The 27,739-nt window shown below is 43.4% G+C and overlaps 1 protein-coding gene across 2 annotated transcripts in view; it reads right to left on the reverse strand.

Moving 5' to 3' along the window:
• LOC105492833 (thyroglobulin) overlaps positions 1 to 27,739 on the reverse strand; it is a 273,233-nt gene that overhangs the window by 140,365 nt on the left and 105,129 nt on the right. For both annotated transcript variants that reach the window (XM_011760101.3, XM_011760100.3), the window contains exons 32-35: positions 27,390 to 27,501; positions 25,066 to 25,145; positions 24,171 to 24,314; positions 13,487 to 13,549 (exon numbers count right to left, since the gene is read on the reverse strand). In XM_011760101.3, coding sequence (XP_011758403.2) covers positions 13,487 to 13,549; positions 24,171 to 24,314; positions 25,066 to 25,145; positions 27,390 to 27,501 — 399 coding nt within the window. The remainder of the gene's footprint in view (positions 1 to 13,486; positions 13,550 to 24,170; positions 24,315 to 25,065; positions 25,146 to 27,389; positions 27,502 to 27,739) is intronic.

Genomic DNA, 27,739 nt, shown 5'->3' on the forward strand with positions numbered 1-27,739 from the left:
TTTAAGTATAAATTTCAGATTATAAGTGAATATTCTCCCTGTGGCAAACACACTCCATCTAGGTTTGTAGCAAACAAACAAACAAAAAACACAGTGCCTGAGTTTCCTTGAAATCTATCTCCTGCCCTCTTGCCTACCTCTCCAATTTTATCTCTCATTAGTCTGCTTCCTACCACCCCACTCTCACACCTGGTAGTCTGTCAACACACTCTGTGTTACATGACTTTGTACACTATTAGTGTGAGCAGCACTATTGACTTACAAAGTTAAGTCAGTTTACTCATAGGATAAATTCATATCATCCTTCAAAACCCAGCTCAGATAATCCACTCTGAAATCCCCTTCTACAGCTGCCTCCTCCACCACCATCGCCTCCAAATGCCTACTTCTTCTCCTCTAAATGCCTAGAGATGTTTACTGTTCCACTAATGAACTGCATTGCAATTTGCTCATTTTTAAACCTCCTTGTTATATAATGAGCTCCTTGAGATCAAAGACTGTGCTTCAGTTTCACTGATTCTCCAAGACCTATAATAGCAAGCAAAAAAATATTAACAATAGAAAGAGTAATGTAGTTGTAGTTTGCATTTACTAAGTGTTCACTGTGTGCTAAACAGGAACAATAGTACTATTTTTTTCATAAACCGCCCTAATCCATAAATATGTATTGAATGAATTAAGTTAATTAATAAAGGAGTAATAGAGTACTAATTTATATCTCTATAAAGATTAAGACTATTATTATTCACATACTACAAAACCTCTGTAAATAATTATTGAGTCAATTAGTTAATAGATTAGTCACATAGGAAGCAAATAATGGGAAGCCGATTTAATAAAATCTCACCTCTACGTGGTGTGTTCTAGTTTATAAAACACTTTTATTTACACTGCAAGAATTAATAACTACATCATCCCATGCCTTAATTACTATCATGCAGAGGGCTGAACTGAGGCTCAGAGGTGCTACATCATATGGCCAAGATCACAACTCGTGACCGGTGAGCCAAACTGCCAGGGATTTCATCCAAACTACTCCCTCTCAATCCCCACTGCCCCACAGCTGCCACCTCCTCCGTATGACTCCGCTGCAGCCTCATAAAGAGGTTCCCTGTGGCTTCTCATTGCAGGCAGAAGTTTCCAAAGACGTCTGTAATGGCCCAGCATCTGCTCAGTTTATGAGCTTGTGTGTTGGTGAGTAACCATCTTTCATGTTGCTAACTTCAAAGACGCTTCTAGGGAAATTTCTAACTAAGAAAAAGTCATACACACGAAACCAGACTTGGATCTATATTCCTTCTATGTCCTCATGACAAAGTACTAAGTTCATCCCCAGCAAAATTCCTAGCGAAATTTCAAAGGCTCAGAGTGAATCTGATTTCTCTCTAAGAAGTTTGACTCCCAAAAAGTGGACATCCCCACCAACTTCCCCAAACACAAAGCTACATGGAGAGAGTACAAGAATTGGGTCTCCTAAGAGCATCTGAACTCCTCTTTCATGGGGTCTCATTCATGATGCTGGGTGCCTGGGCAAAACTTTAGAAATTCTGAGGCACAAATGCATGTGAACAAACAATCTGAGCTAAGCAAAGTGGTTCCAGCACCATGGAGGCCTCCCTTGGGGTGCGGAACAAGGGCATGGGTGAACTGTGGGAATTTGCTGAAGCTCACACAGCTGCCTTGAACACAGACTCCCAAGGCAACACACTTGCCCCGCGTTAGAGACCTGTGTCTGATCTCTGCAGGAGCAGGAGCAGCTGCTGCTCGTTCCATTTACCAAGCACTTGCTATATGTGGTGGGCAGTAGGCTAAGCATGTTACACACAGGACTTTACCCAAATTTCAACTTGTAGGTAATAGGCAACATGGTGAATTCTACCTTAAGGAAACCGGGGCTCAGAGCAGTGCAGTGACTTTCCCTAGGTTATTCATAGAGTAGGAATAGAATTAGAACGGAGATTTAGATCTGCCCACCACCAGGCTCTGTGCTTCCCAGCTTCTGCTTTTGCCCGGGTCCTTCTGCTTGCCTGTGGGTGAGCGATCACAAAAGCAGAAGGGAAAAAAAACCACATGCTACAGCATTACTGAGCCAATGCTAAGAATTACAAACTTTAAAGGGAAATTTAAAAGACATTTAAGCCAACCCCTCGCACAACAAGAGAACCTTCAACATATTGGAATACTCCAGTGACAGGGAGCTCATTACCTCAATCTTACTCCATCACAGCAAGATAAACAATGCTTTCCACTATCTGACCCAGCCCCTTCTCTCCTCTTTCCCCATCTCACCTTCCCATGACACCAGGCACTCCATTCATACTGAAGCCCTCACTCCATCCTCTTAAGCTGGGTTCCTCTCACCTCCTGGACTTCATACACTGGGGAAAAGATGTGGATGCTTCTGTAATAAGTCAAACCGAGTTCCTTCAGGAGGTCAGGGAATTCAGCACACTCAACAGTAAGGGAGAATAAATGAATGCATGACTGAAGGATCATTTTTAAAAACTTTGTGTAGCACTAGCCATTTGTAATATACTATCACTATTTTTAATCAGTGATTAAAATTATTATAAGTCATTAAACTAAGGAAATTTTCTAGTGGGTTGAACTCAGGGATGGTCTAATTCACCGTTAGCTATGTAGAAGGGTCTGAGGGGTCTCAGGACAGGCAACCTGCCTAAAATATTTCCCCCATGTGTTTGGCAAAAGTTCTGAATCTCTGCTCTCAGAATAGAACTGGTTTACCCACTTGTTAAACTGTGAACAACCCTGAGAAAAAGATATTAAAATATTGATATTTTCACCTTAGCGTCAATAACTTTGTTAATTCCATTTGGTTCAAGAGGCTCCAGGATGGCACCAGAAAATAAAATAATAAGTAAACAAGGTCCTTCTATTCTTAACAGTTGCCTGTTCAAGACAACTGTTCAGGGGTGAGAAGGAAAGAAAAACCACTTTTTCATCACAGTGTCTTGCCTTGGGATTGTCATTCTAGATGAGAAGCATGGCTTAAGAGCATGTAGTCAGGAGTTCCCCAGAGTGGGCACAGAGGAGTTATAGAGCTAGAGGAAGACAGGGCGGTACCAAACGCCAGCTCCCTCTACCTCACAGTTTTGATTGAGGCCATTTTTGTTTACATGGTTTCTGACTGATTCTAGGCTGAAGGATATCTTCCAGAGCTAAGAAGGATATCTTCCATAGCTAAGAAGGATATTTTGAAGAAAATATTTAAAGCTAAAGGCTAAATAACCAAACCCAAATGGTAGATTTTCTGTTGGCATATTTTGTTCCTGGCTCTATATCCTTTAAATATAATTAAGCAAATTTTTGATGGACCAGGTACAGAACTGGCACTGTATAGGAGAAAGTTACTGTAGAAAATCCGTACATTTTCTCCATCTTCGAAGACTCTAAGATCTAGCAAGGGTTTAAGACATAATCATTCAGCAAACATTTGTCAAGTGCCTCCCAGACTCACTATGTACAGCTGCACAGATTGTGCATAGCACAACTGCAGGGGTAACATTTACAAAGATTACCTGTGAAAGGACCCCATGAGAACTGGTAGTACATGGCCTAACCCAGCCATGCCACCACTGCCAACCTTTACTGAGCATTGAGTACAGCAATTTTATGTATAATATCTCTTTTAAGCTTAAAAACAACCTCTTTGAAGTAGGTACAATCGTCTCCATTTCACAGGTGAGACAACTGAAATGCAGAAAGATTCTTTAAACTAGCCAAGGTCACATACTTAAGGAGTGCCAAAGGCAGGGTTCAAAACCTGGTTGCCCAAACTCATTTCCCATGTGGCTTTCAGTACTCCACGACCACCCTCACCATTCATTCATTTGTTCATTCTGCTATTCATTCATTTCTTCAACACACATTAATCGATCACGTCTACCTTTAAATACTGACCTAGGTCAAAGTGGAGACTTATATCTATTATTTAAAACCAAATAACTATAAATAAAAGAATATTGAGCATCTACTCTATACTGGACATTTTGCTAAGTGTGAAGAACTCAACCATGAATTACAAAATATCTGCCCTCTGGGAGCCCAAAATCTAACAAGCAAGCAAGAAAAATCCTTTCATTCATTCGGTAAATATTTACTGAACACTGACTCCCACAGGTGCTGAGAACGTCACAGTAAATGAGACAGATAAAGTCCCTGTCCTCCTGCAGCTCCCATTCCAGAGAGGGCAAGCAATACTCAACAAGCACACAAATGACAACAGTTCACAGCGATAGTTCCCAGAGGCAGTACAGCAGGGTGAAGGGGTGGACAGTGCAGAAGGGAGCTACTCTGGATGGGGTGGTCAGCAATCCCTTGGAGGAAGTGACCTGGGGCTCAGAGCAGAGGAGGAACAAACCCTATAGAGGTGTGATCTTTTCCCAGAACAGGGCTGACAGTGGTCTCTCTGCCAGCAGCACCCACAGCCACTGGGGTAGAGCCGTTCCGTCCTAAAGGGAGTGTGAGAGACCCCACAGCACCCTCCACAGTCTATACACTTTAGTCCAATGTGGGACACGTCTGAGGGTGGAATGCGTGCTATGAAACACTGTGCAGGCTCTCCCGCACCAACCCAGGAGCACTGTCTTCTTCCTAGTTGGTGGGTACAAAAGTAATTGCAATGTTCCCATTACTTTCAATGGCAAAGACCGCAATAACTTTTGCACCAACCTAATACGATCGTTTTCTATCAAACTGATGGAGCACATTAAGGCCACACAGAATTGATTCTTCATCATCCTTTTTGGTCCTCAGGCCAGAAGGCCCAGGTGAGCAGGCACTGACTCCAAATTGTTTAATGCTTGTATAAAACCTAAATTTCCTATCCAAATATGCACAGAGTTTACGCATACACACACAAACACTCTCAAAGAGGGAGCCTATGATGCATCTTCTGACACATTCATGTTGCTCATTTATAGCCGTAGCCCCAGTGCTTAGTGCCTGGTACAAAGTAGGTACCCACCAACTGCTTGCTGAATGAATAAGTAACTGAACAAAGGGGAAAGGCAGCCAAGGCAGGGGAAACTATAACTGAGTCTTAAACCCAGCACTTCTCTGTTGGCTACTGGCTCCCTCCGGCACCCATGGAGAGAAGTGAAGCCTTCCAGAAAGGAAGGGAGCTGAGAACCAGTTTCCTCACCTTTCTCAGTTTCTTAAGACCTACCAACATTGCAGTGCCAGCTTGCCAGCTGTTTCTTTCTCCTTCTCAATCTCTCGGTCTCAGAGAGACAGAGAAGAGGTCCAGGGGGCTGCCAGATGTGAGGCTGTGCCCACACCACACTTACCCTTGCACATCATAGCAATTACAGTCACCCAGGCAGCACAGTCCCTGGCAGATGTGCATCCCAGCTTGGGAGAGGAGTTACCCGCATGCTGAGTGTTGCAGCTGCTGACTACATGATTCGTTTGGCACTCTCAACCGAAGTGAGGAAACAGGGTGAGCTAACCGGTCATGTCTTGCTGGCCCCTGGGATATAAAACCTATCCCTGGACAACTTTTCTGATGAAATAGTGACAGGGTATGCACTGTGAGCTGCCTCAAAATGGCTTGTGTGTGCATGTGCGTGTGTGCACGCATGCATAAGCTCTGTGCATATTTCGACAGGACATTTAAGCTTTATACAACATTAAACAAGTTTGGAACCAGTGACCACTCACCCGGGCCTTCTGGCCCAAGGACCAAAGGGATGAAGAATCAGTCTTGTGTGTCTTCAATACGCCATCAGCCCAGCGCCTACAGTAGTAAGAAAACAGTGTGCCTGGGTTGGTGCAGTGTTTAAGGCACCCATTCCACCCTCAGACATGTCCCAGGCTGGATTATTAGAGTGCAAAGCCACCGTGGAGGGTGCTGCGGGGTCCCTGACTCCCTCTAGGACTGCAGGGCTCTACATTAGCAGTGGTGGGTGCTGCTGAGGCAGACCACCATCAGCCCCCTTCCAGGACTCTCTCGGCTGGAGGTCATGCCCCACTCAGAGCAGCTCGTGGTAATGAGTGACCAGTGTGAGGCCATAACAATTTTAAATGTCATCCCAGCTTCAGCATCCCTAAAGGGCCAGCTGAGGCCTCTACTGAGACAACACTAAGATTCATCTTCTCCCTCAGCCCAGTCCTGGGCCTTCCCTTGCCTCCTAACACCTCTGTTGGTAGAATTAATTTTTTGCTTAAAAAAAAAATTGGCCTTCCTACTAAACTTCATCTCAGAATCTGATTCGTCGGGAACTGGAGCAGCGACAGCCACTGTCTTCAGTGGGGAGACTCTGGGTTTAGATCTGGGTTGAGTATAAATTTCAGCTCTACAAAGTACTGGTTATGTGATTATGGGCCTCTTTGAGCCTTAGCCTCCAAATCTAGAAAATGGACACAGTTGTGTACACCTTGTAGGGCAGTTGTGAAGACTAAAATATAGAAAGCATTTAGCATGGTGACTGGCTCATGGTGATTTAGTCATTCCATGAATAGGAATTTTTAAAATATATGATTGTGTGTGGTCATTAGAGGTTGGGAAGTTCAGAGGAGTGGGAGGAGACAGGGAGGTTAGTTAAGGGTATGCAGTTTCAGGGGGATGGGAAGAATGATTCCTACAGTTGTGCAGCACTGTAGTGGGAGGATGGCTAACAATTAGTGTATATTTTGAAAACTCTAGAAGAGAGGGTTTGGAATGTTCCCAACACAAAGAAATGATAAATATTTGAGGCGACGGATATGCTGATTGCCCTGGTCTGATCATTATGCATTGTATACATGTATTAAGATATCCCTCTGTATCTCATAAATATGTAAAATTATTATATGTCAACTAAAAATAAGAGCAAAAGATGATAGAGCTATTAGCAAACTCTTTCCCTTAATAACAGTTATCCATAAAAAGTGTGTGTGCGACTGTATATATGTCTGTGTGGATATATACATATATATAATTGTATAGCTCAGCTTTAACTGGTTGTCATGTGGGGAAGTTACACTCTCTCTGCCTCAATTTCCTCCTCTGTAAAGCGGTTTGGACTTGAGAATTATTGCTGATGTTTCTTGAACACCTGCTCTACAGCAAATTCCATGCTGAGCATTATACTTTATTTGCTCTTCAACAAATCCTGCTGGACTGATATTGCTTATATTTCACCATTATTTTCATCTTACAGGGGCAAGCAGGGGCATCAAGAGGCTGTGAAATCTGGCCAGATGGACCTCAAAGCTGAAGTGCTGCACCGTGATGTCGTACTGCTTCCTCACTTAGATGGTGTACATGCTTCCTGCCGGTGCTGACATTTTTTAGGATCACAGGACTCTGTTTCCAGCTTAATGAAAAACATTTGCAGAAAAGATCAAGTGAATTCCATCAACCCACGGGCGCAGGCAAAGGCACAGGACGGAGGCCAAGCAGACAAAGTTGATTCCCTTTCATTGCGTGGTTCAAAAGCTGTTGGGGCAGCCACTGCTGTTTCCATCTGTCCTGAACTCAGGCTTTGTCTCTCTCACTGAGCTCCAGGATGAGGTCAGGAGAGAGGTGCTGGAAAGCTGAGCAGGACAAACTGTAACGAGACATCTCTCCTCGCTCCACCTTGCACCTCTCAGCTGCAACCTTCTTCACAGTCCGCTCTGCCAGCAGCAACCTGCGCTGTACCCATTGCTCAAAAGGGCTCAAAGTCAAGGGCAAGAGCATTTTCCAAATGGTATGTTGAAGTATTCATGTGAAACACACATAGAATGGAGAGAACAAAATCCTAAATAAATATTCTGTGTTTTCCCTGGCTTTCAATCCAAATAGTAAATTTAATTCAGTAGCACCTTGATATGGTTAGGCTCTGTCTCCTACCCAAATCTCACCTTGTAGCTCCCGTAATTCCCACACGTTGTGGGAGGGACCCGGTGGGAGATGACTGAATCATGGGGGCAGGTCTTGCCTGTGCTGTTGTCATGATAGTGAATAAGTCTCAGGACATCTGATGACTTTTAAAAACAGGAGTTAACCTGCACAAGCTCTCTCTGCCTGCTGCCATCCATGTAAGATGTGACTTGTTCCTCCTTGTCATCTGCCATGATTGTGAGGCCTCCCCAGCCACATGGAGCTGTGAATCCAATTAAATCTCTTTCTTCTGTAAACTGCCCAGTCTCGGGTATGTCTTGATCAGCAGCACGAAAATGAACTAATACATACCCCTAAGAGAAAAGTTGCTGAAATAGGGAATGCAAGCTGAATGCCAGTTGTCCTGGGAATATACCCTTAGGAGATCCCACATTTGGGAAGCAGAGGAGGGGTGCGATGATCACACAGGTAGGCTCCGACACTCGAGAAGATAACTCAAGCTAACCTGCAGCAGCCTTGCTGGCTTGGTTGGTGTGAGCCTTTTGAGATGCAATGTACATTTGTTTTATGAACAAAATGGTATCTTTACTATTTCACTTGTTTTGTAAAACAATTTTTCTCCAAAGAGTACAACTGCACACAATACACAGATGATATAATTGTCCACACTTTCTCAAAATCTAGCTTGTCATCCACCAAAGCACTCTCATGATAGTGCAAAGTGAAAGCCTTTACATAGTTTTAAAGATCATTGTTCCACTGCTTCAAGCCCTATAAGGATCTGCAGTATCCAATGTACTTTACACTTTGGACCCTGTCCTCTTCTGCACCTGCTGGTCCTGCAACACTGAGCTACTTGCATGGCCCTGCCTGAGCCTTACTGATGCATGTCCCCATGCTTCCACACATGCAGTGCCCTCTGCCTCAGACACTGTCCCTTCTCCTCTTGGCCATATAACAGATGCATACTCATCCTCCATGTCACAGTTTGGTCATAATATATTTGTGGCGCTTTTCCTGCCTGTCTATGGTGAATCTGGGGGAACCTTTTCAGTATCCCGCTGCAGCCCAGGAACAATTCCACTGTGCAGGTGGACTCTTGAGTCTAGACTTGTCTGGAGATCTAATTGCTTAGCTTCATTTAGTGTGTGTGTCTGTGTGTGTGTGTGTGTGTGTGTGTGTATGTATAAGCTACCCATTCAAAGTCTACTTCAAAGAAAGAATTCTGCTCCCCTGATTGGTCAGTGGGGATGGTGTGCAGATGGAGGAGACTTCTAAAATCTCATGGACCTGTCTTGAGTACATACTATGTGATAAGGGCTGCTCTATACACTGCATTTCTGTTGCTCTAGGGAAGGTTTCTAACACACTAGCTGGTTTGAAGGCACCAGGAGTTTAGCAGGCAGGTGAGTTTTAGAAAGCCTTTCCAGAGAGAAGGGTTTGCATGTGCAAAGAATTCTTTCTTTGAAGTAGACTTTGAATGGTCAGCTTATACACAGAAACACACATGCGTGCGCGCTCATAAAAGAAATGAAGTCAAGAGATTAGGTCTCCAGACAAGTCTAGACTCAAAAGCTCATCTTTGCTAATCTATTTCAGAAATTCAACCAAGTAATCTTATCTAACTCTGAAAGGGTCCATACAGATGTGGGTTCAAATCCCAGCTCAGTCATTTAATTTCAGTTTCCTTACTTGAAAAACAGATCACGCTACAAACCTAAATTTCTCGTGAATATTACATGACTTATAAATATTTGATATTTAAGAAATATTTCCTTTTCTCCCTGAATAGAAAGTACATAAAGATGAGTATTTTACATACACATAGTGCATACGTGCCTGTACACGTACACATACACATATAGACACACCCTCACAATTCATGTCAGAACGACACAATGACATTTCTACATCCTGAAGGCAGAATTATCCCCTCCCTCTGATTCACATCAAAGGAACATGCCAAAATTCTTAGTTCCAATTTGGGAACTTTCACACACAGATAGGATGTTGGCTCTGACATTTCCATGCTTTTAAGTCATACTTGTTAACGCTTACAAGCACTGTGACATCTCATTCCACCTTGGAAACATCTACTCAGACCCATAGGCTGTGTGTATTGTGAAAGGACATGCTCAGAGCTCCATCCTTTTTTCTTCTTTTGTAGGTAATTCACATGTCAGTAACATAAATGTTTAGCAAAAACAGAGTGGAAGCATTGTAAAATCACCCAGAGAAGTTATGCTTTGGTTTATGCATCTTTAACAATAGTATTTGACATCAAAGCACTATTTATCTATAAATTTAATAAATAATTTTTTAGTGATGAAACTTAAGGATCACAAGTATATCAAAAGAAAAAAAAACACTTTAAATTAAGGCTGGTAAGTATGCAAATAGCAACAACTGTTTGAGACTAATTTGGCAATAAAAATCTAGGGTCTTAAAATGTAAATTTCTCAAGCCCAATAATTCCACTTTGGTGAATCTTACCCCAGAAAATAACCTGGACTTCTGGAGGAAATTTTAGGTACCAAGTAGCTCATTTTGCTATTTTTATAATGATGAAGAATAATAAACAATTAAATGACCAAAAATGAAATAGACTAGTGAACTGGTGGAATAACAGGACAGCTATCTCTGTGAACAATATCCTTGCTTGTTTGTTGTTCATCACTAGAAGGTGAGCATCATGAGAGTAGGAACATAGAAGACTCAGTGAATGAGTGAGTACATATACACATGCCTGCATGAATGCATGATTTAGAGAGATATGTAACAATTTGGAGATACATATATAATGCAATATTAGGTAAAAACAACCAAAAATGCAACATTATAAATAGAGATTACAATGATATCAGACCACAGAGCCTAAAAAGATTGAAAAAAAACACATGAATTAACTGACACAGGTAACTTCTAAATAACTGTGATTTTCATTCTATATTTCTGCATTGTTTGAACTTTTTACAGCTAACAAATATTATAATAGGACTTATCTCTTGAGGTTCATATGAAGTTTAAATGCTTAGCACAGTGCTGAAGACAAAATGAATTTTCATTAAACGTTCAACAGTTTTGAAAAAATACTATAGTATTGTTTTGAATTAAATACTGCCCTTTATCCTCTCTCCCTCCACAATTCCCTACAAAATGAAGTAAAGGAAAATAAGCACCTAAACCCACAAAGATAACAAAAAAAGAACAAGGAAAAAAGGAAACGCAAGGAGCAGACAGCAGATGAGGGACTTCAAACACTGTTAAGTGAAGAATGGGAGACGGAGACTTGTTAACTGACTCGGCAGAGAGGCACAAGCAGTGCCCCAGTGCCTACAGAAGGAAGCACGTACAAGACCCGCAGCTCTCCAGGGCTTTGGTGAGCAGGAAGCAGGTGCTGCAGAGGACAGGGGTACAACAGGGATTGTGTGTGACAGGAGGATACCTGAAAATCTTGACAATTGTAACATGGCTCTGTGGTGGACCATATTTACATGGCCATAATAATGATTTACTCTTGTTTCAACCCCAAATCTCGATATTAATATATTTTGTGGATTGTAAAAGAGGTGATAAAAGAGACAGAGAGCTAAGTCTCTATCAAGGCAAGAAGTGAATAGTCACTTCTGAAGTTGACAAATCAAGGAACAGTGGGATTCCATGGGTAACTGGTTCCAGGACCCCTCCCACCCATGGCTACCAAAATTCACAGGTGCTCAAGTCTCTTAAACAGAAAGGTGTAGCATTTGCGTATAACTCACACACATCCTCTGTATACTTTAATCATCTCTAGATTACTTAAACTATCTAATACAATGCCTACACACAGCTTTGTCTGCAGGGATTCAATGTAGTACTTGACGCACAGCAAATTCAAGTTTTGCATTATAGAATTTTTTGGAATTTTATTTTCTGATTATTTTTTATCTATGTGTCATTGAATACATGGCTATGGAACTCACATATAGAGGGCCAACTGTAACTTAGAAACACAGAGGCCAGGATGAGGAAAAAAAGTAAAAAAAGTAGTTAAAGGAGTTGAAAGTTGGGGCTACTAGGAGTGGGAGTGGCAGATGAGTAGAGATGACAGAGGGAATTCATTTGTTTTTTTGTTTTTTTTTTTTTTGAGACGGAGGCTCTGTTGCCAGGCTGGAGTACAGTGTGATCGTGGCTCACTGCAACCTCTGCCTCCCGGGTTCAAGCGATTCTCCTGCCTCAGCCTCCCAAGTAGCTGGGACTACAGGCGCATGCTACCATGCCTGGCTCATTTTTGTATTTTTAGTAGAGACGGGATTTCACCATATTAGTCAGGCTGGTCTCAAACTCCTGACCTCGTGATCCACCCACCTCAGCCTCCCAAAGTGCTGAGATTACAGGTGTGAGCCACTGCGCCCGGCCTGTTCTGCTTTTTAAACCATAAATCTTTGGGAACTTTTTGATTATTTCAACTGTGTTTGTATATTAACTTGATAAAATTCAAAATCAATTTTGACCAAAATCTGGCTAGGACATGTATTATCTGTTTGGTCTTGGGCAACTTAATCCGTCTCTAAGCCCCAGTCCACCTTCTGTGACATGGCAATAACACCACCAGCCTCGCAGCATTTCAGGAAGCTAACATCTGTCATGAATGCAAAGTGCTTAGCATACACAGTTTCTACAGAAGGCTCAAAACTTTATATATAATGTGTTCTCCAAAGTTAGCTGTTTTAACTGACTGAGGGAAACTAATAACATATATGAGTAAAAGATATTTTTATACTTTTAGCAACGGCCCTGGTTTTAAATAATTTCCTCCTACATGAGCTATATTCTGTCTCTCCAGCCAGGGCCATCATGGCCATAATGACAGATGTCTAGGGTCCCTCAGACATCATGTCACAGGACAGGAATTAACGTCGCTTGGACTCTTGGCTGAGCAGTGTCTGGAGCCCAGGCTGAGCCTCTCATTTCCTGACAAAGGGAAGCAGAAAAGGGGACGGTGCAGTAAGGCCCGTGCTGTAGTTACCCTTCCACCTCACCCCCATCTAGAACATCCAGATGTCCCCACTGCACCCCACCTCTCTGCACTTCCTGCTGCTTCATGCTAAATACAGCGTGTTGTGAGGAGGGTCAGTGGGATGGGCAGGAGCAAGGGCAGCCTGGGTCCAGGCTATGCTACTGGGCTCCCGGGCACCTGGGCTCCTGGACTCAGTGCCAGCGTTTCATTTTTAGATGTCACCGTGCTGCCCAGTGTGGCCGATAACTGTAAGCTCCAACTCTTTTGCTAATAAGGAGCTGACTTCTTTCCCTCTTTGGCCATAAATAACACCATTCTTGACATTGCCACCGGATTGTGTGTGTCTAGTCATTACTCGATAGGGCAAAATAATCCTTAAAATGAAAACTGGGAGAACCCGACTTAAGTCTTACTCTGCTTCAATCAGCCACATTATTTTCACAAATCATTTCATTTCCATGAGTCAGTTTTCTTATCTGCAAAGCTGGCATGTTGCTGGCACTCACCCTCCTTATACATGTGTCTAATTCATAGGAGCTGGAAATAATAAGAGTGATGTGCAAGCTATCAACTACTGTACAAAAGCAAGAGGGAAGAGGAGAAAGAAGATGAATGAGGCAGTGCTCTCAACCGAGAGATCAAAAAAACAATGAACTTACCTTTCTCTGTGAGGGAAGGCAGAACAACCGAAGGGCAAAAACTGGGAGCACTATTTTGAGCAACTGAAAAGGAAAAAACAGACGTTTAGTTCTTTTCTACCCTCTTGGTATCATTGAGTTCAGAAGGCATTAATAGAAGTACAAGATGGTGATCATGAAATTGGACTTGGAAGACAGCCAGCCAGTCCCAACCTGTATCAGTCAGGGTGGGCTGGATGATGCTGAGCTAACAAATAATCTCAACGCATAAGTGGCTTAGAAAGTTCAGGATCCCTCTCCTTGCACTACCTGCCTACTGCAGAGAGGCTGGGGGCTTCACTCTACATTATCCTCTCTCAAGGACCAGGCTGAAAAGGGCACCTTCTTGCCCCAAGTTTCAATAATTGCCAAGCAGGGCAAAGCGAATGCAGCAGATTTATTTCAGTCTTGCTCTTAGAGCTTTTGCCTAGACGTGACACACATCACTTCTTTCCTCATGACATTGACCAAAGCTAGGAATGAGATCAAGGGTGAGGAAGTACAGTCCTACCCCATCCCAGAGAGCAGAGAGCAGAGACGTGTGGGAAACAACACAATGCCAGCCACTATCACTTACTGACTCTGTGAACTGGGTGAGGCTCTTATCCTTTCTGGGCCTGTTTTCACATCTGTACAATGAGGATAGTACTACCTACCTGGAGAATTATGACAAAATTACAGGAGATAACACAATTTATTACTTTTGGCACTGTGCCAGGCATAAGATACCAGCTCAGCAAATGCCAGCTGCTATTAGCAAGCAGCACATCGTGGTGGCAGCCTGGACTTTGAAGGCAGAGAGACTGGATATAGACCTCAACAGATCACTTGGAAGCAGCGTAGAGTGACAAGTCTTTTAACTTCCTCTATTTTCAGTTTCAGCATTGATAAAATGAAGATGATATAAAAATTGAATGAAGAACCATTCATACCCAGTCTGTGACACATAAATGCAAATTATCTTCTTTCCCCTTTTCTTCCTTTACTGAACAAATCTAAATCTTCATCACTCTTTTATCTCCAATGGCCCAAACTAGAACCATACATGGGATCTCCTTGCTCACGGGGAGCTGCGGCAATGTAGCACGGCCAGGAGTCAAAAGTAAGGGCTCCCGGCTCAGCGGTCCCAGACAACATTGGTTTGCTGCTTTTCTGCTGTGTAACCTCGAGCAAATTACTCAAACTCTCTGTCCTCAGTTTCCTTGTCTATAAAATGGGCATAATAACAGTGCCTCTCAGGGTTGCGAGGCTTAGATGAGCTGATACTGGTGCAGCTTTGATCATTCAGCAAACGTTCAATATATCCTATGATTCACTCTTAATACTGCCCTTTAACAATAATACACTCTTGCCTTGCCTTTTGTTCCTGTGTGCCTCCATGAAAAGCCATGGGTCAGAGTCATGCTCTACTCTGGTCCCAAAGTCCTTGCATGGGTCCCCTCACATCCACCTCCTTCTCTGCCTTCTTCACTTTGGTCAGGTATGCCAAGTCCCAGCCTCTCTGGGTTCTAGAGCCTTCAGCCCTATTGTGTCTTTTTCTGCTTGGCATCATCTGTCTGGAAGCACCTGCTACTATCATTCTAAGGCACCAGATCTCAAACTTTGGCAGACCTCCAAATTACCTGGAGGGCATGATAACATACACCTTGCTGGGTCCCACCCCAGAGTGTCTGATTCGGCAGGTCTGGGATGGGATCTGAGGTTTACATTTCTCGCAAGTTCCCCAGCGCTGTGGTTGCTGCTGATCCACACTGACCTAAGGCTTCTGTCATCTCACATTCTGGGAGCTCCTTATATAACTCACAATTGCTCATAAGTACCCCCATGTTCCACTACACCCAACTGGCCAGCTTGATACTTGTCACCCTGTTTTCACTTCTTTAAAATGTTTGTTCTTCCTAGAAGAGACTCAGAACCATGTTCCTGAGAGTGCAATCTTCAGAGAATAATTTGACTATCTATGTTGAGGGCATTCAAATGTCCACACCCTTGGATCCAGCAATTCTGCTCCTAGAAATTTACTTTGAAATTCAAAGCAAACTCTGTTTGCAAAGGAAACATTTCTCAATACTGATTGAACACTGGCAATTACATAAATGTTGAACACTGAGAATGGTGGTGTGAGCTACAGCACATTCACTGGGGGGATTACCACGCATCTCACGTCAGCAGAGCATTTACCACACAGTTCTGCTGCTGTTGCTTTCCTTTCCTTTCACACCCACCATCAGTGAGAAAAAGTAACAGGCATTATCAGCCTTTGTGTGGGATCTTCTTTATTGTACAGGACTGAGATGAGTCCTGAGAATCCTCAGCTTCCCTGCCCCTAGGGCACTGAAAACCTCAACGCCCTCAGTCCCTGGGAGTGCTAAAAATTCCCCAGGGGACGCTCCTACTATGAACCTTACTGTGTAACCTTGGGAAAGTTTCTCAGCTAATTTATACCCATTTAAACAGATGAATGCTAGCCTTCCTGGGATTCATGCAGTGGTGTGCAGAAGCCAACTCACAAAGGCTCCCAGCAGCCATTGTGCATGCTCCTTCCCACCTCTGCTTTCAGAAGCAGCAAGTTGGCAGCCTGAAATCAGCCATCATGGGAGGATTCACACCATGGGAAATGGCAACCACTTGGGTTACTGTCATAGAATAAGAAATACACATTTGGTCTTCATCCCAGTTCCTGGCACAGAGCTCCTAATACCCTCATAATTTCCTGAATGATGGGAGTGATATAAGCATCTTTTATTAGAATATTTTATCTGTACTTCTGACTAACCAGCTATAAATTGGGGGTCTCCATGACCTCCTCCTTGGGGTCAATAATTTGCTAGAATGGCTCCCAGGACACAGGGAAACACTTACTAATTAAGTTTTATTATAAAGGATACAACTCAGAAACAGCCAAAAGGAAGGAGTGCATAGGACAAGGGGGCTGGGGAAGGAGCCTTGAAGTCAAGAGCTTTTGAGTCCCTTGGGATCTCTAGAGTGACAAAAGTATCTTTTTGTCTGCTGATAGGATGACTTGTGGTTGGAGGCCCCTAGATAGCTTAAGAAGGAGGACTAGTTGCCACAAAGACCAAGGCAAGAGTAGAGGATTGGAACTCTCAGTCCCACTCCCCTACCTCCAGGAAGAAGAGAATGGCTGGAGATTGAGTTCATTGACCAATGGCCAATGACTTACTCAATTCTCACACATGATGGAACCTTCTTAAGTCCCCTCAGCAACCAGGCTTGGAGAGCTTCCGAGTTGATGAACACACAGAGGTGCTGGGAGGGTGGGGCACCTAAAAAAGGGTGTGGAGGCTCCTCCCCCGGCCCCCTTGTCCTATGCAGCCCCTCCTTTTGGCTGCTTCTGAGTTGTATCCTTTATAATAAAACTTTAATAGTTAGTGGTTTCCCTGAGTCCTGGGAGCCATTCTAGCAAATTATTGACCCCAAGGAGGAGGTCATGTCAACCCCCAATTTATATGGTCAGAAGTACAGAAGGCTCAGGGCTTGTGATGGGTATCTGAAGTTGGGGGCAGTCTTCTGGGACTGAGACAACCTATAGGGTCTGACTTTAAATCCAGGTACTTAGTGTCTGAATTGAATTGAATCACTGGTCCAGAGGGTTGAAGAATTCGTTGGTGTTGGGGCAAAATACCCTACAGATGTGGAATCGGAAATGTTGTGAGTAAAAAATAGCTCTTACTCCCACTTCATCGGTTGTAACATATTTGCCAGCACAGCACTGCATGGAGTAACAGTAGCCTTTACCTCATCAGATTGTTAGGGAATTAAAGGAGATACTGCATGCCAAATGCTAGCCTAGTTCCAGGAGCAGACTTTATGCTTAGTAAAAGGTTAAGAAGCTGTTCATAGGATGTGAATGATGATAAAGAATAGATTCTACAGTAAATTGCTACCTACATATGGAAGTTTCTATGTGGGTTGCAGAGACACATAATTAGAAGAGCTTGTCATTTCCTTTCCAGATTCTTACATCTAGAATTGCAACAGGGTCCAAAAACATTTGCTTAGCAGAAGACAGGAACTATGAGGCTTCAACTCTCTTTTCTAGAAGTCACATTTGACTTTGTAAACAGATCTTGCCCCACTTGCAGACAATGCACAGCTGCAGATAAGATGGGCAGCCCTAGTTCTCTTCAAAGAACAGAAGTCCCAATGCCCCAGAGGCCCACCCCTTCCAGGAAGCCCTGGGCTCTGGGGTACTGCTTAACCGCAGAGCAGCCCCTTATTCCACGCACCACCCCCACCTCACCTCAGCACTTATACCCTTGTCCTCTGGAGGCTTAGAACAGTTCCTCTCTGGCTCTACTGCCAGGAAGGGGCTGCAAACAGTCTCATTTGCATTCACAATTGCTTAGCCTGAGACTCTGCAATTCTGTGCTAAGATGCGTGGAACTTTCTGCTCACTTCTGAACTCTGCTCGTAGCAGAATCAGAAGGCCCATGGCTGCAGGCTCTTTGGACGCTCCTCTTGGCGCTCTGCTGCACTAGGTCTGTGCTTTTCTCTTTCTGAATGCTGGGAGACTCTGCTCTGTCCTTTGATCTGTGACCACAGCCCTGTAAGAAGGTTATGTTGCAGTTGTCCATGTGTGCAGGTCTCTGCCTCTGAGGCTGTGAGGTCTGTAAGGGCAGGGACATGCTACCTCCTCTCTACCGACTGCCTATGGCTAGTCAGTGGCCACTGCTCCTTCGCCCCACTTCCCTTTCTCTATATCCAGCTTTCAACCGGAGTCACTTTTGTATAATCCCTTGTAGAACAGAATTTCCTGTTCCTTTCTCATGCTCTAAAGAAGCACCCCCAACCCCCTACCTCTCCCCTGGTATCCCACTACAGTAATACAAGCCACATCACGGTGTAATTCTCTGATTGGAGAGAATGATTATCTCCTGAGGATGGAGAGGAGAATAGCACCCCCCTCAGGGGGGTGTGAGTTGATACAAGGAATGCCTTTAGAGTAGTGTCTGTGACACGGTTTGGAGGTGTGTCCCCTCTAAATCTCATGTTGAAATGTGACCTCCAGTGTTGGAGGTGATCCTGGTGGGAGGTGTTTGGGTCATGGGGATGGATCCGTCATGAATGGCTTGGTGCTGTCCTCGCAGTAATGAGTGAATTCTCGCTCTATGAGTTCACACAAGAAGTAGTGTTTAAAAGAGCCTGGCACCCCCTCTCTCTTGTTCCCTCTCTCTTTCTCTCACTCTCATCATGTGACAGGTCTGCTTCCCCTGCACCTTCTGCCATAAGTAAAAGCTTCCTAAGGCCTCTCCAGAAACTGGGCAGATGCTGATGCCAAGCTTGCACAGCCTGCAGAACCATGAGCCAAGTAAACCTCTTTTCTTCATAAATTACCCAGTCTTGGATACTCCTTTATAGCAATGCTGATATAGCAATGGATGAACACGGTCTGACATACAGTAAGTGATTAAGAAAGATCTGTTTTCCTTAACATCTGTGTCCTTAGCCAGACTGTCAACCCTTTGTGGGCAGGGACTTCTAACCTCTGTGCTTCCAAAGTGTTTGGCGTATAGTAGGAACTCAATAAATCTCAGTTCCTAATTGATCCTAGTGGCAGTTCCTCAGAAACAGGGGACCAAGTGTGATACTGTTTGGCTCTGTGTCCCCACCCAAATCTCATCTTGTGGATCCCATAATTCCCACATGTTGTGGGAGGGACCGGTGAGAGATGATTCAATCATGGGAGTGGGTCTTTCCCGTGTTGTTCTCGTGACAGTGACTGGGTCTCACAAGATCTGATGGTTTTAAAAACGGGAATTTCCCTGCACAATTTTTCTCTTTGCCTGCTGCCATTCATGTAAGATGTGACTTGCTTCTGCTTGCCTTCCACCACGATTGTGAGGCTTCCTCAGCCATGTGGAACCGTAAGTCCAGTTAAACCTCTTTCTTTTGTAAATTACCCAGTCTCAGGTATGCCTTTATCAGCAGCATGAAAATAGACTAATACACAGTGTTAATGGGCTCATAGTCATCACTCAGTATAGATGTCACCACACTAAAGGACCAAACCATGGACTTGAAGCAAGGCCAAAATCTATTATTGAAAATATTCATCAAATCCTTGGTAAAAATGTTTGTCTCATGTGCCAGTGCTGACAGAGAGGTGAAGGAGAGGATCCTATTCACCCTGCAAGGCTCAGGCCCAGGGATTCCTGTCTCTAGGCAGACTTTCCGAGTCCCATAGAGGCTACTTCCTACTATTATGTATGTAATTACCTAATACAAAGCTAAGAGTGGGGAAAAAAGTAATGACAACGTCAGCTTCAGTGCTGGGATTTTACATCAGTATACTGGTGTGGTTTTGTTAACTAGAGAACATGGAATTCAAGGCCATACTAATGTTCAGAACTCAGCAAATAAGTATGTTTTGGCTCAAACTATATCATACATCAAAAGACGGTTTCTTACTGGTCAACATGGCCCAGCTGTGAGAATATTCTAATTTATTAAACCAGTCTCCTTAAGTAAGGTTCCCCTTCTCCACCTAGGTCTTAAGAGGAAATAATCCATAAAGTCTTAAGACTTATCCCACCACCCACTTCTATTTGATGAAGACAACGTAAGGGAAAAAGAACCTTGTCCTGCTCTGCTGGAGAGTCAAATCACACCATGTCAACACAACCTTGTGACAGCCAGTCCTCCTCCTTCTGTTCTGAAATGAGAACCATGGAGCCACTTACACCAGAACACCCATAAGCCATGTGCATCCCATGGTGTTTCCTGCTCAGGGGCCATGGATGGAAGAATGAGAGTCTAATGACATTGTAGCACTTGTCACTTCTCTCCCCAGGCACCCAGACACTGAAAACAGGCAGTGCACACTGTGAAAGACCACCTGCGTGGGCCGAGGAGATTGCAGGAGCTGGACCTTAGGCCAAAAGGAGGGCCCCTAGGAACCTTCCAGCAACAGGCTTCCACACTTCCTCTATGGTTTCATTGTTTGTCCCCTCCAAAACTCATGTTGAAATTAAATTGCCATTGCAACAGTAATAAGAGGTGAAACCTTTATGAGGCTGACCCCTCATGGGTGGGACTAACGACATTATAAAATGGCAAGTTTGGTCCCCTTTCTTTTCTTTGCTCTTCTGCCCTTCCCCATGGAATGACATAGCAACAAGGCCTTTGATAGATGCTGGCTCCTTGATATTTGACTCTCCAGTCTCCAGAACTGAGAGCCAATAAATTTCTGTTTATTATAAATTACCTAGTCTGTGGTATTCTGTTACAGCAGCACAAAATGGACTAAGACGCCTCCTAAGCACAACTTCTTTCTCCTATGTTCCCGTGACAGTTTACGGATAAGTGTTCTAGTATTTCATCTCTTCTGCTATATTTAATCATGTTTCCTCATATCTTCCTCACTAGACTGTGTCTAAGGAAAACGAATATATCTTATTAATCTCACTTTCCACAGTGCCCAGCACAGTATATAGCTGAAAACAGACACTCAGTAAAGTTGAAAAATTTATGGTAAGAGAGACCCAGCACAAGAATGTTTTATTTATTTATAATTTGTAACTCCTTCTTAGACTACGAGTGACTGCAAAACAGAAATCATGGCTTTTTCACGTTCAATCACACAACATAGTGATTTAGAGTCAGAAAGACTTGTGTCCAAATTCTAACTCTGATTTACTTTCTGGTGACCGTGAGTGAGTGACAACCTCTCTGAGCCTCTATTTCCTTATGATACACGGGTGTGAGAATTAAGTGAGATAGTGCATGCAAAGTGTTTGGAATCCAGCCAGGCACACAGTACGAGCCCAATACATAGAGGTTATACTGGTAATGCCGGAAGACCCCCAGGTATGATTGATGCTCAGTCAATGTTGGTTGAATAAGAACCCTTCTGTAAATTTTTAATTCCCTGCTCTAAGTTTCTGGTCAAAACTCCTGAGTCGAGTCCCCAGACTGACCCCACAGAATATATGCTGGAAAAAGTTAATGATCTGTGCAATCAGATGAAAAGAAAAAGAACAGATGGAATAAGTTGGGACAATGAGTACCTTGGTTCCTTCCCCTGCCAACTCCTGTCAAGATGTTGTAACACTCTGGTCTGATTCTCATTACTTCTGAACAAATGAATTACTTCTTAAGCTTCTTTTTACCCAATTCTTCCATGAGTAATATGAAGATGGCAAATGACATTTTTAAGACTTTGGTAAGGTAAGGAGGTGAGAGGACAGATGGGGTAAGTGGGAAGTGAGAGGTGAGAGTTCAGTTCTGAAGTCCCCCAAATACCCAGCGCTGGCATTGGGTCTCCTTTGGGGCCAAAGACCTGGGCAGGTATTTTCTCCTTTCCTCTATGAGTTAAAGCAGGGAAACTGTTATATATGGAACATTATTCCTTTAATAGAAACCCACTGAGGATATTTCATTATACAATCCTGATGTTTCTCCTAAAATAATTTCAGATGTTAAAATAAAATAAAAAGCCAACAGAGTAAATTCAGATCAAATCACAGGATGCTGAAGGTGGACACCAGCACAAAGATTCCATTCAAACTGGTAATAATTAACTCCAGAAACATCCTCCATGAAGTTGAGGCACACACAAAGAATGGGTAGGCTCATGAGAAAGGGCCGAGGGCCAGATCCTGCATGGGAGCTGCATCTGGACCTTTCAGGTTGGATATGGCTATGGAATAAGGCACCAAACCACCACCTGGTTTGATTTATTACTTTATTAGTATTTATTATTTTCAATGTATTAGTCAATTTCCTGTTAATCAATTGAGTTGGGGGAAAGCCAGTCAGGAAAGGTATCTAGACATTTTCCTGTCTAGTCATTTATGGGATGTGAAAGACTTGGCAGGAGGCAACATCGTAAAGGAAAGGAGAACAAGTTTGGGGCCATCAGGTCTGGGCCTGAAGCCTGCCTCTGTTTCCTACCACCTGTGTGGTTTGGGTCAAGCAATTCAACTTTCTATGCTGTACTCTTCTCACCTTAAAATGGAAGAAACAATACCTACTCTGCAGGAGTATTATGAGTATTAAATGGTATAATCTATGTAAATCCAGCATGGTCTGAAACAGCAGGCACATGAAGAATGTAATTTCTTCTCTCTTTGCCTACTTTGGGCAAAGGGTTATATTGGATGATATAAAGAATGTGGCTGGGTGCGGTGGCTCACGCCTGTAATCCCAGCACTTTGGGAGGCTGAGGGAGGTGGATCACCTGAGGTCAAGAGTTCGAGACCACCCTGGCCAACATGGTGAAACCCCGTCTCTACTGAAAATACAAAAATTAGCTGGGCATGGTGGTGGGTGCCTGTAATCCCAGCTACGTGGGAGGCTGAGGCAGGAGAATCGCTTGAACCCAGGAGGCGGAGGTTGCAGTGAGCCGAGATCGCGCCATTGCACCCTGGGTGACAAGAGCAAAACACACCCCCCCGCCCCCCAAAAAAATGTGAAAATCAAAGGTAGGGATCTCAAAGACCCCTTCCAGATCAGACAGTCCATGACTCTATTTTCCAGGGCAAGCTAAGTAAGAGCCAGAATTCACCGTATATTTACTCTGAAACTAACAAGGAAGCCACTAGTGGGAGAAGTTGGAAATACTAAACCTCAGCTCAGCCTCTCTCTAATTTGACTCCTCCTAACTGAACACAGGGTGTTCCATCTTTTTGGGTCTGGGGCATCTTTGTGAATTTGCTTCTGGGACACAGGGTGAAGATGTCTAGTTTCCATGTGGCTGTCCAATATTCCCCAAATCTATCCATACCATAAACACCTGTGATGTAAGCGGTGACAGAATCACAGTGAGTCTCATTTGCTATTTTCACCAACGGAAAACCTGAAGAAGTGGTGTGACTTTCCTAAAGACAAACCCATAGTAAGTAGATGACAGAGTTTGAATAACGCTAACATCTCCTTATCTGAGTCCAGGAACTTTTATGTCACACTGTAAATGCCATTCATTCATTCCTTCATCAATTTCAAATTGAGCTCCTAAAACGTGCCCAGATATAATCAGAATCATACCTTAAGGACCCACGTTGGGTCAATGCTGCCTTGGCCTTGAAGTCCTAACTCTATATGCGTTGTCAAATACACGTTGGTTGCCCCCGTTTTCCTCCATGGGATTACCATGTGCTACATTGTCTTGATTGTCAAGGTAAGAAAACCAAGGGAATGTGCTAGAGTCTACATCTATTGATTTTCCCTGTCCAGCAACAATGCCTTCACTATTGTTTGAGGAACATCCCCTATCCTAGTGCATATAGTCTTGTTGGCACTGTCAAGCTGCCCACTCTCCCTCTGGCAGTGTATTGACTAAGCCCAGATGGGACCAAACTCTCCTCCTCGAATTTAAAGATTGAATATAACTACTAAACCCTATGAAGCAGATTAATGATGATCATGGCACACTGAAGAAGTTGTCCATTTGTTTCTGCTACATATGTCCATGGAAATGGTCCATTTCCATCTTTACTGAGACCTACTTGCTCATCCTTCCTTTGATCAATGAGCAGACTTCCAATAAGTTTCTTGTATGCTTTAGTTAAACAGAATCCATTTCTGTTGCTTGAACCCAATGAATCTTGACTAATCTACTTACCAACCCAAGAACACTGTCTTAATGCATGACTGGGAAATAGTTAACTAAAGATGCCCATATAGCTGTCAAGGGAAAACTACTTACTGGGCTTCTGGTACCATCCAAAGGGATAGGTGTGGACTTCAATGTCAGGAGAGCCACAGTCCAAAATGCGCCAGGCTCCTCCATTCTCCTCACTGCACATCTGAAGTCCCAGGCTGTTCAGAGTGAGACACGTCACCTCTCCTCCTGGGGTGAAAAAAAGAAAAAAAAAAACACAATCAGGAAACTGAATACAATGGAAGAGTCTAATAAATGAGAAAAATTCTGCACGTTCATTGTTCAGCAGATATTTGGGATATACCACTATATTTCAGATACTATCTCAGCCACTGCTGAAAAACCTGGTACCTGAACTCAAGGAGCCTCTGATCTAAGAGCAAAGGGATAGAGGTGGCTAATACTTATCAAGTACCTATCATGTGCCCAGGGCTAAGCTAGGTCTCTGTTGGTATTGCTTCACTTGGTCTTCACATAACCTTATGAGGAAGGCAGTTTTGGTAGCCCTGTATACAGATGAGGAGGAAATAGAGGCTCAGGGAGATTAAGTGACTTTTCCAGAATCACACACTAGTAAGGGAACGAACCAAGCATTAAATACATATCACACAAATGGATCCAAAGTTCACCAAGCTGCTTGACCCAAGTGTTGAAAGATGAACAAAAGATAGCTAAGCCAAGAGTGGAAGGAAGGAAGTTTGGCCAGAGAGAACTGCACATGTAAAGTGATGATTGCTGGACTAGGAGCCATGTCTCAGCTACCACATTTATTAGCCAGTTGCCCTCTCCAAGCCCCGACTTCCTTATCTGTGAATGAGGATTGTTTCTCCCTTCTCACAGAGAGGAGACCCTGAGGGTTTGATAAGAGCATAGATGTGAATGTGTTTTCTAAACTGCAGAGTGCTGTGAGCAGGGGAGAGGGAGTTGTTACTATTATTACCTTTTAACTGGGAAACATTTAGAAATCCAAAGCCAGTGCAGCATGGGTCCGCATCACACCGTCGTTCACATTCAAAGAACCTGGCATAAGAAGAGAAAGAGCAGTCCTGAAGGTTTTCATTGGTGGCCCAGGACCTACTGGGTGGGCTGATTGTAGTCATTCTTGCTTTTGGGGACCAGCTTTTTTACACCCCCTACTTAAACTGGGGGTGCTTTGGTCAATGTGTATCAGTGGACTCTTAGCTTTGAGGTTCTTTCTGGAAACAAGATTCTACTCCTCTCTGGAGTAATACTGTCCTGCTATTAATCGTTTATTCACCCATTCATTCATCATGCATATATTCTGTGTCTATTATGTGCCAGGCTCCAACCAAGCTAACCCAGGATCCAGAATGTACTCCTTCAGTCCTTTCAGGTAAGCAGAAAGTCTTAGCTTTGGACGCTGGGAAAATAAAGAAATAACAGGGAAGGCATTTCTAGAAAGAGGAGAGTTCATGGACTTAGAGTCAGGGTGACCCAGCCAGGGGCCTGTTTAAGCAGCAGGAGCTGAGCCTGTGTTCCCCTTCACTTCCCCTCTTACTGTACAACGTGGATAATTACACTCTACCAATGCATTTCTGTTTACTGGGTCAGCCCATCCAGCCAGGCTCTCTCAAGACTGACCTTCTTATCCACTCAATGTAGCTACTAAGCCCTACCCTCAGCTTCTAGGCCTATTCATGGCAGGAGGGACTTAATGGCTCCAAACCAATGTTCCTGGGCTAAATTCCAAGTTTCCCCTGCCCTGACCACTCTGCTCCAGTCTGACCACTCATTCTTGACTCCTGAGAGCTTTCTCAAACCCCTAGTCCCTTCTTGGTGGGGGGATCCTGCCTAGTTATGGCCATTCTCCTTCCCTGAACCCAAGTCTCATCCCAGTGGTGATGCTTTTATCTGCTGGGCAGCATCTCCAACATTGGCAGCATCTGTGCCCTGATGCCTGCAAGTCACCTCTCTGCTTTTCCGTCTCCTAGTTCTCTGCCAATATGCCCACTTACCACTTCCTTTTCCTATCTTGGAAGCTCATTTCTAAGATCCAGTCTGGACCATGCATTATCCCAGCCAACTACATTTCCCTGAGTCTAGACGCACAATCTACTCCCCTAGTTCCCACCCCAGTTCCACGGTCAGGCTGATCCCTGGTTCCAACCCTCCTTTTCATCCACCCCTCCCATCAGCACAGTGGTGTCCAGCTGAATCTCGAGACAGATCAGCCTGCCTCATCTTTTTACCCCCATTTTCAAAAGCAGATCTTAAGCACCAGCAACATGGTTCAGTGTCATAACTCATAACTCAAGAGCACTTCACAGATCAATGGTTCATGAATGAATGACCCTTGAATTTTTAAGTATAAAAGAATCACCAGGGGAAGCTTCCTTAAAGGTCAGTTTCTTGAACTCCATCCCAGGAAATGCTAATTCAGCAGGTTTGAAATAGGACCCAAGGATGCAGTTTATAAATAGGACCCAAGAATGCAGATCTGTGGATATCACCCGTTAGAATTCACATTCATCTCTCCGGGTGATTCTAATGGGTAAGATCCACAGATGATACTAGGAGAGACATCGTCAATTAAAACAACTAAATAATGACTAAGCAAAAAATTCAAACATAAAATAAAATTTAAAAATAAATAAAAAATAAAAATTATTTATATGCTTATGAGTCTATTAAAATTTCTACTTGCTCTCCAGATTCTGAGTACTGCAATGGGAGGTTTTGAGAATCAAGTTTATTACCATACTTGATAATTTACATTAAATAATGAGATGTAGCTCAGTGGCTCTTTCATCATCCAGCTAGTAGTTCAAGGCTAAATGTTGTGTTTACCATCAGTAACTTACCTTAGCTAACGTTTTCAGATATGGTTACCTCTTTATTACCTTTTACCCCCTTAGCTTTGGGTTTTATAGTTTTTGTTTGTTTGTTTTTTTGTTTGTTTGTTGACAAGAATCTTACTCTCTTGCTAGGCTGGAGTGCAGTGGTGTGATCTCAGCTCACTGCAACCTCCACCTGCTGAGTTCAAGTGATTCTCCTGCCTCAGCCTCCCGAGTAGCTGGGACTAGTAGCATGTGCCACCACCATACCCAGCTAATTTTTGTATGTTTAGTAGAGACGGGGCTTCACCATGTTGGCCAGGAGGTCTCGATCTCTTGACCTCATGATCCGCCTGGCTCGGCCTCCCAAAGTGCTGGGTATGCTTCTGTTTTTAGCTGTGATTGTGTCACCTTCTTCAAGGAAGTATTATTAATAATAAATATTAGGGGTGAGACACAAGTAGCTTACCCATTAGAAATAGATTTTTCAGACATGGGCACTTTATTTCTAATGGATATCCCCATCAGTTTTTGGAACGGCAGGCGGGTGTAAAAGTTCTTCACTTTATCCTCCAGTATAACTACATAGAGGAAGAAAGAAAATTCATTACTTAGAGATTTGCTATAGTAATGAAAATATGAGGACAAATGAGTAAAACACAGACTGAAAGTTTCTAATTAAAGATGTCATATTTAATTCATATTAACTCTCAGTTCCTATCCCAAATCTCACTAAAATGATGGTAAGTCCACAAGGACAAAGATTTTTTTTTTTTAAGTGGGGACACAGCAACAAAATGTTGGAAGCTAGAAAGCATA

This window comes from Macaca nemestrina, chromosome 8, assembly GCF_043159975.1.
Source record: "Macaca nemestrina isolate mMacNem1 chromosome 8, mMacNem.hap1, whole genome shotgun sequence".
Taxonomy (NCBI): Eukaryota; Metazoa; Chordata; class Mammalia; order Primates; family Cercopithecidae; genus Macaca; species Macaca nemestrina.